Source organism: Pelophylax lessonae (assembly GCF_965119305.1).
Source record: "Pelophylax lessonae genome assembly, chromosome: 10".
Lineage (NCBI taxonomy): Eukaryota > Metazoa > Chordata > Amphibia > Anura > Ranidae > Pelophylax > Pelophylax lessonae.
Genome location: NC_138777.1, coordinates 70,777,224 through 70,791,827, shown reverse-complemented (window position 1 = coordinate 70,791,827; position 14,604 = coordinate 70,777,224). Strand labels below are relative to the sequence as shown.

The 14,604-nt window shown below is 40.9% G+C and overlaps 1 protein-coding gene across 2 annotated transcripts in view; it reads right to left on the bottom strand.

Annotated features, from left to right (window-relative positions):
* Positions 1–14,604, bottom strand: part of CPT1A (carnitine palmitoyltransferase 1A) — a 104,073-nt gene that overhangs the window by 17,130 nt on the left and 72,339 nt on the right. For both annotated transcript variants that reach the window (XM_082270011.1, XM_082270012.1), the window contains exons 10-13: positions 9,261–9,456; positions 7,072–7,260; positions 2,018–2,123; positions 1,703–1,819 (exon numbers count right to left, since the gene is read on the bottom strand). In XM_082270011.1, coding sequence (XP_082126137.1) covers positions 1,703–1,819; positions 2,018–2,123; positions 7,072–7,260; positions 9,261–9,456 — 608 coding nt within the window. The remainder of the gene's footprint in view (positions 1–1,702; positions 1,820–2,017; positions 2,124–7,071; positions 7,261–9,260; positions 9,457–14,604) is intronic.

Genomic DNA, 14,604 nt, shown 5'->3' with positions numbered 1-14,604 from the left:
AGCAGGTTGCCGTGCCAAACTGAGCAATCGTCGGAGTAGGGCCTTAGTCAGGGAGGTGACCAAAAACCCAGTGGTCACTTTGACAGAGTTCCAGCATTTCTCTGCGGAGAGGGGAGAATCTTCCGGAAGAACAACCATCTCTGCAGCACTCCACCAATCAGGCCTGTATGGTGGAGTGGCCTGACGGAAGCCACTCCTCAGTAAAAGGCCCATGACAGCCCACCTGGAGTTTGTCAAAAGGCACCTGAAGGACTCTCAGTCCATGAGAAATAAAATTCTCTTGTCTGATAAAACAAAGATTAAACTCTTGCCTGAATGTCAAGCGTCAAGTCTAGAGGAAACCAGGCACTGCTTATCACCGGGCCAAAACAATGGTGGTGGCAGCATCATGCTGTGGGGATGTTTTTTAGCGGCAGAAACTGGGAGACTAGTCAGTGAAAAATGAATACAGCAATGTACAGAGACATTCTTGATGAAAACCTGGTCCAGAGCACTCTGGACTTCAGACTGGGGTGAAGGCTCATCTTCCAACAGGACAATGACACTAAGCAGACAGCCAAGATAACAAAGGAGTGGCTACGGAACAACTCTGTGAATGTCCCTGAGAGTCCAGACTTGAACCAGATTGAACATTTCTGGAGAGATCTAAAAATGGCTGTTCACAGACGCTCCCCATCCAACCCGATTGAGCTTGAGAGGTCCTGCAAAGAAGATTTGGAGAAACTGCCCCAAAATAGGTGTTCCAAGTTTGTAGCATCATACTCAAAAAGACTTAAGGCTGTAATTGATGCCAAAGGTGCCAAAGGTGCTTCAACAAAGTATTGAGAAAAGGCTGTAAAAAATTATGTACATGTGATTTTTACATTTTTTTTAATTTTTAATCTATTTTTTAAAGATTTTAAACAAACTTCTTTCACGTTGTCATTATGGGGGATTGTTTATAGAATATTATGGAAAATAATGAATATAATCCATTTTGGAATGAGGCTGTATTATAACAAAACATGGAAAAAGTGAAGCGATGTGAATACTTTCCGGATGCACTGTACATACAGCTGTTCCAGGCTTTTTAGCCCTCAATAACTTAAAGAGACTCAGTATGTCATATGTTGCTGCTATGCGCTAACAGAATTATAAAGCTGCTGCTATGCGCTAACAGAATTATAAAGCTAACAGAATTATAAAGTAACCATATTAAGTGAACGTTCTAATTGACTTTTAAGCAACAGATGTCACATTTGTCAATGCCTAGAAAGCCAACAAAACCCATAAACAAATCTTTACTGCCAACCAGACAGACAATCTCTTTCCCACACTGATGAGCCCAGAAAAATGTTAGATGAAGCAAGTTATGGTATATCTCTGCACTGACTCTTGAGATGTGTAGATCAGGACAAGTCTTGACACAAGATTAATTAATGCAACCTAAAAATAGCTTCTTTTTAAAAAGAGTACAGTACTCAATACCAAAAACACAAATAAAACATTTTTTTGCAAAGTTATGTCTAAAGGTACATTCGCTTTTCAGAAAAAAAGACCTGAAAACAAATTACATGGAATCATTTTCTTTAAAACATCTTGCATCCTCACATTCCTAAATATGTGGTTGCTGCAGAACAAGGAAAAAGCCTGTAAAAAGCATAATGCAATTTATTCCTATGGGAAGAAAGTTACAGTATATTTGCCGTTTTGTGCATCTTACCGCTTCAGGGATATCCCACTGCAGTCTGCTTGGAGGAGGGATGCTAGGATTAAGCTCTCCTTTACAATGTCCATCCTCTTCGTATGCTAAGTCAAATTTATCAGTTGCCATAACGTACTGTAAATGCGACACAAAAAAAATTAAAAATCGTAAAACAGAGAAGCAACAACATGCTTTAAAAAAATGACTTATCTAACCGTAGTTATCTGTGTGTACGCTTGCAAGAAAATCTACAATGGCATTTTAATTTGATCATTAATCTGTACAATGCTGTTTAACAGATTGGTAATGCATGAACAGTTTAAAATCATTTACCTCCCAGAGATGGCCCAAAATTGGAGCATCAGCCCAGGAATGTTCACAGTTCATGCCCATCTTCCCATTCTTGAACACAATGAAACTGATTGTTTTATCAAACCATCTAGAAAAGAAAAGACAGACTTAGGAAACGTGTGCAAAGAGCAATAGTAAGCTGGAGGCCTTAGCACGGGATCAGTACTTGAGTGTATAGAAGCTGAAAGTTGGCTGCCATTTGTTGGCTGATTGTTTGCTATGGGTTGCTCCTTACCAAAAATCTTTGCACCCTTTAGAGATCTCCTACTTTTGAAACAAGCCCAGTGTTAAAACAGCTGACAAAATGTGCGAAGTAAAACAACTGCTCTAACCAGGGATCGGCAAGGTGTCCATGATCGGTCCTTGCAGGGTCCGCAGCGGCACAGTCAGTCAGTCACAGCACTTCCACCTTCCCCACTGCTGCCCGCTGGTTGGTAGGACTGCGTCCTAACCTATGAGGTGCACTGCTGCTCAATGCTCAAGTTGTGCGTTGGTTGTCCCGCCCCCAGGCCCTGATCTTTAGACAGAGCAGAGGACTCAGAAAAGGAAGGAGGACAGAAGGAACTGTGCCCACCGCCCATCTCAGTGTGTGCAGTGTGTCCCCCAGCCTCTCATGAGATGCAAGTCAACTCATCAGTCTGCACTGTGTGTCCTCATAAGCTCCAGTTTAGAATTTGAAATGGGATCATTATCATTAAAGGAGATCTATGGCGGACCCTGCCTGGCCTGTTCTAAAGGGGAATCTATGGGGGGACCCTGCCTGGCCTGCTTAAAAGGGGAATCTATGGGCGCACCCTGCCTGGCCTGCTCTAAAGGAGAATCTATGGGGGACCCTGCCTAGCCTGCTCTAAAGGGGGATCTATGGGGGGGGACCCTTCTTGGCCTGCTCTAAAGGGGGCTCTATGGGAGACCCTGGCTGGCCTGCTCTAAAAAGGGAATCTTTGAGGGACATTGGCTGGCCTGCTCTAAAAGGGGATCTATGGGGGAACCTGCTTTAGTAAAGGGGGATCTAAGGGGACCCTGCTTTAAAGGTGTCCTTTACTAAGGTCTGTAATTTGGAAAATGTCTGCCACAGCCTTGGTCCGTGCCTATCCCTGGCTCTAACTAATAAGAGTTGATGTTTTGGAAGAGCGTAGAAGAGAAACAGAAATTCCAAGGAGATGTAAGACACCATTGGGTAAGTCAGTCCTCCAGATGCCACTCATAATTTTAAAGTAAACCTGCTCATAATTTCTTTAAAAAGTTCCCACTCCATCATCAGCACATATTCACCTTTTCTTTATACACTTGCCATCCAGTTTGTCGATGACAGTGAAGAAAACCCGGTACTTCTGGGCATAGCAAAACATGTGGCTTACTTACCTGGGGCAGGGAAATCCTCTTACTTACTTGGGGCTGTCAGCTGCCCTAAAATGGGTAGGTAAACCCCTCAGTTGGGTAAGTTTCAATCAGAGCAACTCTGAGCTTACACAGGGTTTATTTTTTCAAAAGTGGTGGCCGAACAGATGAGTGGGGAAACAAAGGAAAGGTGAGCATGTGCAACTGGAGAAGAGAGGGATTAAAGTGAGCCTGTTGTTCTGCATTGCATGGGCAAAGCACTGCTTCACTTAAAGGTTTAGGTTGGCATTGGGTCTCTAAATGGGACCAATGCAGGTAACCAAAGAGAATAAAGCCTGGCAAACACTACTATTTTTTTTTTTATTCAAACCAGCAGGGCTAAAAAAAAAAAAAAAAAAAAAAATGACAGCTCAGGAGGAGCCGCTGTACTAACTATCCAATGTTAGTACAGCGATCTAACCTTTTGTGCTATTGTGTTCCCCGACACCCCCTCCAGAACACTCCAGTCAGTGCTGATTGGGAGCCGATTGGCAGACCTTTTCCGGTCATGCCCCTTTGACATTACTAAAACCTAGTACACACGGGCTGTATGTTGTCCGGTTTCTACTGACATGGCCGGTGCCGCCCAACAATTGGCCCGTGTATACTAGGCTTTAGTAACGTAACTTTTTCTTAGCAGTCACCTTCAACTAAAATTAATTTAACTTTTGCTGGATGGTGCTGAATAATGCCCATCTAAATTTTGTACAATCGGCAGAAACTATTCCCACTTCCCTCTTTCAAGAGAACATATTGAGGTAAGAAAATCTGAGGAACCTCACAGACAAGAATGTCAATGATAATAGAATGATTGGCGTTAAGCGCCAATAATACCTGCGCAAATGGATAAATTGCAAATTCAAAAAAGAATGTGCATATATAGCACACAAACTTATATTAATATAAACTAAATAGGTGAATAAATAAATAAATATATATGTAAGTGCACATATATTGGTGTGAACCAAAAAATGGGGAGCTGCGGCTCAATCGTAAAAACGTGAGAATGATAAATGATACACCTAAGGTGTACTAAGCTGTGCTCACCTAAAAGTGCAAGGTGCAATATTATAATGTTGTTATTTATTGCACATTGCACTTTTAGGTGGGCGCAGCTTAGTACACCTTAGGTGTATCATTTATCAAGAATGTAAATGGCTAAGCTACACACAATGTATAAAATCATATGCATGGATTTACTAAACGCAAATAGACTGTGCACTTTGCAGGGGTAGTTGCACTTACTTTCCACAGAGCTTAGTAAATGTGGTTAAGTGTCACTTTGTAAAGAATACCCAATCAGGTGCAAGGAAAATAAAAAAAAAAACAGCATTTTACTTGTACATGATTGGATGATGAAAATCGGCGAGCTTTACCACACACTCACTAAGTTTTGGGGAAAATGAGCGCAACTGTACTTGAAAAGTGCACAGTCTATTTCCCTTCAGTAAATCCACACCATATTGTCCTATTACCTATCTAAGAAAATTACTGACCGCATTAAAGTACAAGTATACACTAGAGATGATCAGGTGTGTTCAGGGTCCTAGTCTCCCGCCTGCCCAATCCCGCCAGGAAGCCAACACTGAGCTGCACAGACCGGGAAATGTCTCAATGCCTGTGATTAGCGGTGTGTAGTGTCGGCTTCCTGGGGGGATCAGGCAGGTGGGTTGGGACTAGGATCCCGAACACGCCTGAGCCCATCTCTAATATACACTAAATTGAATAATCTCCTGTGTGTTCTTACAAATACAATACAAATGAGCGCAAAATTTGACTAATAAAATCAGTTTATTTTTTTCCTAAAACCTGGTGATCCTGCCAGCTCCTAGGTCATTGATCAGGAGGTGGCAAGGCTTCAGGACCCTTTTTAGCCCTTTCACACTGAGGAACTTGAAAACTCCCCATAAAACTCTGAGCGCTTTTGCAGCCCTTTTGCTTTTTTTAGACACGTGACTCAAAAACTGCTTCAAGAACTATTTTGAGGCGCTTCTGAAGCGCTTTTGAGGCGCTTCCCATTCATTTCAATAGAGAAGGGCTTTTGTGATGCACTTTTGTTAGCGCTCCAAACATGCTCCAAAGATGCACTGCCCCTCCAGTGCACCGCCCCAGTGTTAAAGCATTTATTGACTTCAATAGGAATAGGTTTTCATGAGCTTTTCAGGTGCTTTTTTTGGCGATAACTGCACAATTGATATCCTTAGCAGTCACAGATCAGCAGAAAGGGCAAAAGAACCGCTCCAGTGATAAGGTAATCCCAACCATCAAAATAAGGTGCAGCATGGATCCGCAGTCCAGGCAACTGTAATGTATAGAGAGAAATAGCCGCACTCCAACTTGAAGGTGAAAAAAAAAAAATCTCTTTTATTTGTATCCAAAAGATAAAATCAATTCAAAGTGTATCCATAATACAGTCAGAGACAAGAGATGAACGTATAGTAGTTGACGCGTTTCACGGATAAACGTCCACTTAGTCGTAACCAGGTTTCGACTAAGCGGACGTTTATCTGTGAAACGCGTCAACTACTATGCGTTCATCTCTTGTCTCTGACTGTATTATGGATACACTTTGAATTGATTTTATCTTTTGGATACGAATAAAACAGATTTTATATTTTTCACCTTCAAGTTGGAGTGCGGCTATTTCTCTCTATACATTAATGATATCCTTAGTAGCCACACAGAGCTGTGTTACTACATATGTTGAGGAGGAAAAGGATTATCAGCGTTGTCGCAGCTGATAACCCTGTCTGTCATTCACTGCCTGATACATGATTCAAGAGGCTGCCCTGTGTCTGGAGAAAGTAATGCAGGGCACCATCTTGCATTTCACCTCCAGTTGAGAGAAGACCTCAGTGACCCCGTAGGGATATCAAAGGGGAAAAAAAATATGAGCATGCTCGCTAGAAGAAGGTAAAAAAAAAAAAAAAAAAAAGTTTTTCCTGAGTAAAGGGTGTGGATTAAGTTACAAAAACTTTTAGACAGAGATTGACTTTAACGCTGGGTGCTTTAAATGAACAAAAATCAACAAAAGATTCAACAAAAATCAGTTTTACTCTAATAAGCCAGATATAATATAGTGCAGCCTTTTTCAACCAGGGTGCCTTGAGGTTTATTCGGGGTTGCCTTAGCAAAATGCCTAAAAAGTGCTCAAAATGTTTTACAAGTCGGCGTGTGAATGAAGCCTGCCTTTTTAGTTACACTAATACACAGGTTTTCATTGTGCACCATTGCAACCTTCTAGCTGCCAGCATCCTAACGGCCAATGGCATCATCAGTTGTGCATAGCATCATTGTTTGACCCTACCCTGCCCCTCTCCATCAGCTTTGGGGTCAGATTAGCTGAGTGATGGAGCAAAACTGAGGGAGAAGAGAAACATTGGAATACTAGTCAGTACGAGTTTGTAAAAGTGGATTTGCTTTGGAAGAACAAATTACGTCTAGTGTTGGGTGTCCTACTTGGACTTGAGGATGTTGCTGCATTATGTAAAACTGTTAGAATAGCTTTTACATTTTAGAATGGGGTGCATCATTTTTAAAGGGTGCCTTGACTGGAAAAAGTTGGAGAAACACTGATCTAGTGAATGCATGGAAATAGTTGCACAAATACAATTACTAAAAAACAGCCCCCATATACAAAAATCGCTCAAAAAGAATACCTGTCATAACATTTTCCATGTAAGAGAGACTTGGCATATTTGTCAAGGGATATCACAGGGTCCTCCTTGTTGTATCCCTGTTCAGTGTCATCCAGGGTTACAAAGAAAGCCGCTTTCTCAACAGCATCCAGGCTCTGCTTGTTCTTTCCATTTACAAAGTAGGTTTTACGAGCATTGGCCCAAGGTACCCTGTATTATACACATACAAAAGAACTGGGTTTATCACTGGTATGTCTGTATAGCACAATTACTGCAAAATAAAACCTATATACTCTGTGATTAAATATTTAAATGCTACTGACATCTGGAAATGAGTTTATTGCCTTCATGGGTTACTGTTACCAAAGCAAAAAGACAGGAAATAAATCTAGCCAACTAATTTTTACAACAGATACCATGAGCTTTAGGGCCTATGCAAATGGCCTATTGTTTGCAATAGATGGGTTTTTCATGCCCTTAAGCCCCACAATCACACTGTGTTCATGCGATCCGCTGTGGGTTTCAATTAAAAGTTAGACACCCCAAAAGCTGGTCACAAATCGCAGTGCGTTTGTCTGAACTGGATCGCATGGGTGTTTATCTGGTTCCAGTGCGAACAAAAAAAAGTTGCCCACACCTTTTTCATGCAGATGCAGTGCGTTTTGAGCCATGGATCAAATCGCACCCCACAGAATCGCATGTGATTTGCAAAGGAATGCAGTGTGATTCCTGTGCTAATGACTTGCGGGGTGCAGTGTGAACCAGGGCTGGACGTCTATGGGAATTGTCTGAAGTAAGGTAAATGCAGGACAGAAGGAGGCACACTGCAGGTCAAATGCACTTGTCAATGAATTCTGATTGTTCCCAGACATGTCTCCAATTGATATCATTGACATGGGCCCCTATATAGTTCTTATAAAATTTGAAGTTTAGGTGTGGCAATTTTTACATAGAGGCATTAGTCCAGCTTGGACCAATCTTAGATTGTAAGCTCTAACGAGCAGGGTCCTCTGATTCCCCTTGTACCAAATTGTATTGTAACTGTAATGTCTGCCTTTATTTTGTAAAGTACTGCACAAACTGTTGGCTATATATAAATCCTGTAGAATAAAATTAATAATGTAAGTATGTATGTGTCACACCCTTGGGATCCCTATGCAAGCTGGAAATCACTGTAGTGGCCAGTGCTACTACAGTGATCACCACTAGCTTCTCCTTGCCTCTGCTCCTGGCTTCCCTACTTATAAATGGAACAGAAATGACCACGCAGACAGACAGTGGACTGGCAGTTAAAAAGGCTATGCTCATTCACCCATTTATAAATAGGTCCTTGGTTGTCACCTTGATAAGAAATTTCATCTGGTGTAAAACAGATGATGGAGATGCAATGTAAAGAAAGATTACATGTATTGTAAATGATGGCACAATTTAAAAATAGTAATTTAATTATTAAACATCCTATATGGAGTACTTTCTACATATGCTTACAATTAAGGCCTCTTTCACACTTGTACGATTCCAAAGTTGCGCCGACTTTGGAGTGCAACTTTGACGCAACTTTGGAAAGGTGCAACTTGGATACGACTTTGGCTTTGACCAGTTTTAATGGACAACTGTTGCATTGTATAACATTCAGGTATGACTTTTAATGCAACTTCTGAGGGTTAACATTGTAGTCTATAACCCTCAAGTTGCATGAAAGTCGAACCAAAGTAGTGCTTGAAGTTGCTGCAACTTTAAGTTGCGCATGTGTGAATTGGTATCATTGCAAAACATGGGGAACGACATGTCGTGCAATTCTGATGTCCAAAGTTGTATGACAAGTTAAACAAGTGTGAAAGGGGCCTAAGGCTCTGTTTCCACTATTGCGACTTGTAGTGCGACTTGACATATGTCAAGTCGCACAACAAGTCAAAACCCATTATTTTCAATTAGGCCCGTTCTAACTGCTGAGATTTGAGTTGCAGCGACCCGTAAAAAGTTTTTTGTACTACTTTTGGGCGACTTGTCCCTCGTAGAAGGAAGTCGCACTGAAGTCCCCAGAAGTAGCCGCAAACAAGTCACACTACATAGTCACACTAGAAGTAGCACGACTTTGGAGCCGCAATAGTGGAAACGTAGCCTAAAGGTCTTATTTATTATCAGGACCTGCTAGAGAAGCCCCTGGCAGGTGTAATGGCCAGACCATACAAAGACAGTCCACTACTTACCTATCTCCAGCAGTAAGGGCTGCCAGTTTCTCCTCTCCAGCCTGAGGTTCAGATTTGTCATTCAGGATTATTTGCATCTGCTGTTCAATCTCCCTGGGCTTCAGGAGTCGTCCATCATGATACAGCCACACTTTGAAGTAGCGTCCCTTGTGGTAGACAACAATATGCCTGCTGTCCTTTACATGCTGAAGGGTGTCTACAATGTTCAGAAAGTTACAGTTATAAAAACAAGAGCCTATGTCAGGCTTTCCAACTATTTCCAACTTCCCTTCCTGCAGACTAAATTTCATTAGTTGTCAATTGACAACTGGATTGGAACTATCTTTATGTGGTTAATGTTACAAGAAAGAGGGTGGTCATTACCATCATCCCTATTTTAAAGTAACAAAAAAAAAATGTTTCCCTTGGGATTATAAAAGGTAGCCACTATCTTTTAATCTTTTATCTTTTAATAAAAATCATAAATGTTATTGATACAAATAAAGTACTAAAAATTATTTTCAGCAGTTTAGAGATAAAGCAGCCAATATACAATATTACACTCATTGATATAATTACTTATAAACAGACATCTTGGCACTTGTGTGCAAAGAGAGCACCCAACGCGTTTCAATGTTACTTTCTTCAGGGGTGCGTCAAGCCACGATGTGTGTTAGAGCCGGTTCACACTGGGGCGACTTGTCAGGTGACTTGGTCCTGTACTACTTTGGGGCGACCTGGAGCGACCTGCATTGACTTCAATGATATGAAGTCCGTGCATGTCGCTCCGAGGTCGCGGTGCGCGCTGTGCACCGCGACTTCACAGGTCGCCCCCGCAAGTCGGATCGCCTCAGTGTGAACCGGCTCTTGAACCGGCTCTTATTGTATCTGCAACAAAGTGCAGTAATCAATACATATCCACCAGTTCATACAAAAAAATAATTTTGCCTTCAGTATTTGTGCACTAACAGTATATATCAAGCTGAAAACCTTTTCCACCTGTGCCAAAGTATGCAGAGAGGGCACGACCAGCAACCGGAGATGCACGCCCCAAGGGCGGCCACAAGGGCCACAAGGGCCAGGAACGCCAATTCAGGAAATTGACCCAAATCATCAAGAATCTAAAAATAAAATGTATATATAGCCCCTTACCCATTTGCCTCTATGCTGATAGGAAGGTTGGAGACATTGTCCGTTTGTCTAATTAGAGGTGCAGGCTTAATCTCCAACACTCTATAATTAGTTATCAATATCAGCAGGGGACAGCTTCCAGTAAGCAAAATTCTAAAACCCCCTTATGACCAACATACCTGGAGTTATATACAGCTATATACTGCTTCTTTAACATGCGATTTTTTTCATGGGACCACAAAACACTTGATATTTACTGTAAGTTCACAAATACTAAAGGCAAAATATGTTCTTATTTTTTGTATGGACTCATAGATGTGTATTGATTACTGTACTTTGTTGCAGATACAATAACACACATTGTGGCTTGGTGCACCCCTGATGAAAGTAACATTGAAACGCGCCGCATGCTCTCTTTGCACCCAAGTGCCAAGAGAGTAATTATATCCAAAGGTGTAATATTGTATATTGACTGCTTTATCTGTAAACCGCTGAAAACAATTTTTAATACTTTTATTTGTATCAATAAAATTTACGATTTTTATTATAAGATAGTGGCTACATTTATAATCCCAAAGGAAAAATGTTTTTTTAATAGCTTTAGGTGGTTGAGATTACTGTTGTGTTACTTAAAGATGTAGTACATTTTAGTGACACAATTCTGGCACACTGTATGCACTTCATACTGCTATGAGATACACCTGTTCAATGAAATTACATCTGTTTATCAGCTTAACCAAGAATTTTTGGCTTACTTTTGAATTGAGATCTTCTCCTAATAACTGAATAGTGCTTTAGATATAACACAGTTATACCTCGTACACACGATCAGATAATCAGACAACTTATCGTACTGACAACGTATCAGACAACAATGCGTACTGAAACGTATGATTTTTTTCGTACGCTTCTGGAAAAGTTACTGGTTGCGTAGCTACTTATAGGATAGTGCAAAACAAAAACAATAGCAGCCAGGCTTTTTTTCTGGGCTAGTTTTGTGTTTCTAATCATGTGTGGTCTTTTTCTATGGATTATGGATGGATATGGAACGCATACTGTACTGATTAAACGATTGTCGTTCACTAGGCTATCGTACGACAAATGTTTTCGTGTTTATCCCTTCGGATTTTGTTGGATGAAATGTCGTGATTGGCTGTCAAAAGCTGTGTACTAACGATCAGATTATCGTGCGATCAATTCAAAAGTGATTTTTTTCGTATGATTATCTGTTCGTGTGTACGAGGCATTAGGCTGAGTTTACACTGGAATTAAAAGCAGTTGTTTGAGAGGCATTAAAAATACCCCTTAATTGCCTATGCAAATGATACAATGGACAGCACACAGTGCTGTTCACACTATCAAAACATGAAGTGTTAGCGTCACTTCAAAATTGAAGCCTCGTGTCAAGTCTGGAGGAGTTTGAAGCCTTTCAGCGCCTCCAATTCAAGCCTATGATAACGCTTCACAAATGCTCTGGCAGGCAGTTGTGGTGCGATTGCGAGGCGTTAAGATTAGTTTATTTCCTGTAATGGAATGGGCATTTATGAAGCGGTTTTAACGCGCCTTAACGCTCATCAAAGGCTTTTACACTGCCCTTAGGGCGTTTAGGAAGCATTTCTAACTCATCATTAACGCTTGTAAAACGCCAGTCTAACGCTCATACTAAAGCTCATTAACGCAAGTCTAATGCCCATACTAACGCTATAGGAGCATTTGTTAAGCATTACAAATTGGGTCAAGTGTGAACAATCCCTTAATGTGCTGCCTACTGCAGGGTATAGGAAGTCTATGGCTTCCTGTCATGTGCTTTATTACAGGTCTCAGTAGTTCTTACTGAATTCACATATTCTCAATGTAACAGTTTGTTGTTGTTTTTTGGGGGTTTTTTTTTAAGACCTCCACCAGAAATATTTGTATTGTTCTGTATGAAGAGTGATACTAGCAGGCAGTGCGCAAAATTATACTGAGGCCCCAGTGTGATGGTCCAACCTGGCAAAAGCCTCCAGCTGTCCTATTGCCTACCTACTGTATTTGCACTACCGGCTACCGGAGGATTCTGGAATCAATGACTAAAGTTGTGCTAACAGTCTTGATGGTATGCATAAATAAATAGGAATAGTGGCTGTAATACTTAATTTTCTGGATAAAAACGCTGCTCCCAGCTTCTCACAGTAGTAATTACAGTACAAAAAGCAAAGACGTTTGCTTAAATGATTCCTAGGGAAGGGGTGAAGTCAATATGAAATCAGACCCTATCCTTCAACAAAGATGGCTTGCCAACTGCCTAGGTTTTTTTCATTATGAGATAAGCACTGGAGGGAACCCAGAGCAGCATTTACAGTGCCTTGAAAAAGTATTCATACCCTTGATATTTTAAACATTTTGTCATGTTACAACAAAAAACATAAAATCCCAATAAAATACATTTATGTGATAGACCAACAAAAAGTGGCACATAATTGTAAAGTGAAAGGGAAATGATAAATGTTTTTCAATTTTTTTTACAAATAAATATCTGAAAAGTGTGGTGTGCATTTGTATTCAGCCCCCTTTGCTCTGATACCCCTAACTAAAATCTAGTGAAAACAATTGCCTTTAGAAGTCACCTAATTAGAATATAGAGTCCACCAGTCCTATAGAGTCCTCCAATCAGTATAAATACAGCTGTTCTGTGAAGCCCTCAGAGGTTCGTTAGAGAACCTAAGTAAACAAACAGCATCATGAAGGCCAAGGAACACACTAGACAGGTCAGGGATAAAGTTGTGGAGTAATTTAAAGCAGGGTTAGGTTATAAAAAAAAATATCCCAAACTTTGAACATCTCACAGAGCACTGTTCAATCCATCATCCGAAAATGAAAAGAGCATGGCACAACTGAAAACCTACCAAGACATGGCCGTCCACCTAAACTGACAGGCCGGGCAAGGAAAGCATTAATCAGAGAAGCAGCCAAGAGGCCCATGGTGACTCTGGAGGAGCTGCAGAGATCCACAGCTCAGGTGGGAGAATCTGTCCACAGGACAACCATTAGTCGTTCACTCCACAAATCTGGCCTTTATGGAAGAGTGGCAAGAAGAAAGCCATTGTTGAAAGAAAGCCATAAGAAGTCCAGTTTTCAGTTTGCAAGAAGCCATGTGGGGGACACTGCAAACATGTGGAAAAAGGTGCTCTGTTCAGATGAGACCAAAATGGAACCTTTTATCTCAAAAGCAAAATGCTATATGTGGCAGAAAACTAACACTGCACATCACTCTGAACACACCATCCCCACCGTGAAGCATGGTGGTGGCAGCATCATGTTGTAGGGATGCTTTTCTTTATCAAGGACAAGTAGCGGCTCAGAGTTGATAGGAAGATCGATGGGGCCAAATACAGAGCAATCCTAGAAGAAAACCTGTTAGAGGCTGCAAAAGACTTGAGACTGGGGCGGAGGTTCACCTTCCAGCAGGACAACAACCCTAAACATACAGCCAGAGCTACAATGGAATGGTTTAGATGAAAGCATATTCATATGTTAGAATGGCCCAGTCAAGGTCCACACCTAAATCCAATTGAGGATCTGTGGCAAGACTTGAAAATTGCTGTTCACAGACGCTCTCCCTCCTATCTGACAGAGCTTGAGCTATTTTACAAAGAAGAATGGGCAAAAATGTCACTCTCTAGATGTGCAAAGCTGGTAGAGACATCCCCAAAAGACTTGCAGCTGTAATTGCAGCGAAAGGTGGTTCTACAAAGTATTGACTCAGGTGGGCTGAATACAAATGCACGCTACACTTTTTAGATATTTATTTGTAAAGAATTTTGAAAGCCATTTATCATTTTCCTTCCACTTCACAATTATGTGCCACTTTGTGTCGGTCTATTACATAAAATCCCAATAAAATACATTTTTACGTCTTTGGTTGTATCATGACAAAATGTGGAAACTTTTAAGGGGTATGAATACTTTTTCAAGGCACTGTACTCTACAAAGTGTAAGTATTTCTTCACTTCACGTTACTATTTATCTATCCATCCCAGCAAGACTGTTAACATATCATCATAGGAAATAAGTTTACTTCAGCACTTTACAACCTTCTAACACCAAAACTCAGAAAGTAGAAATGTTTTAGACAAATACTGTCTGACTTCTCTCTCTCTAGTTTGGCTTAAAGGTCAACTCAAACATAGTAATTGGGTGGGCACTGGTGGGCTAAATCACCTATAGGGTTTTCTTATATTTCTAAAATACCCTA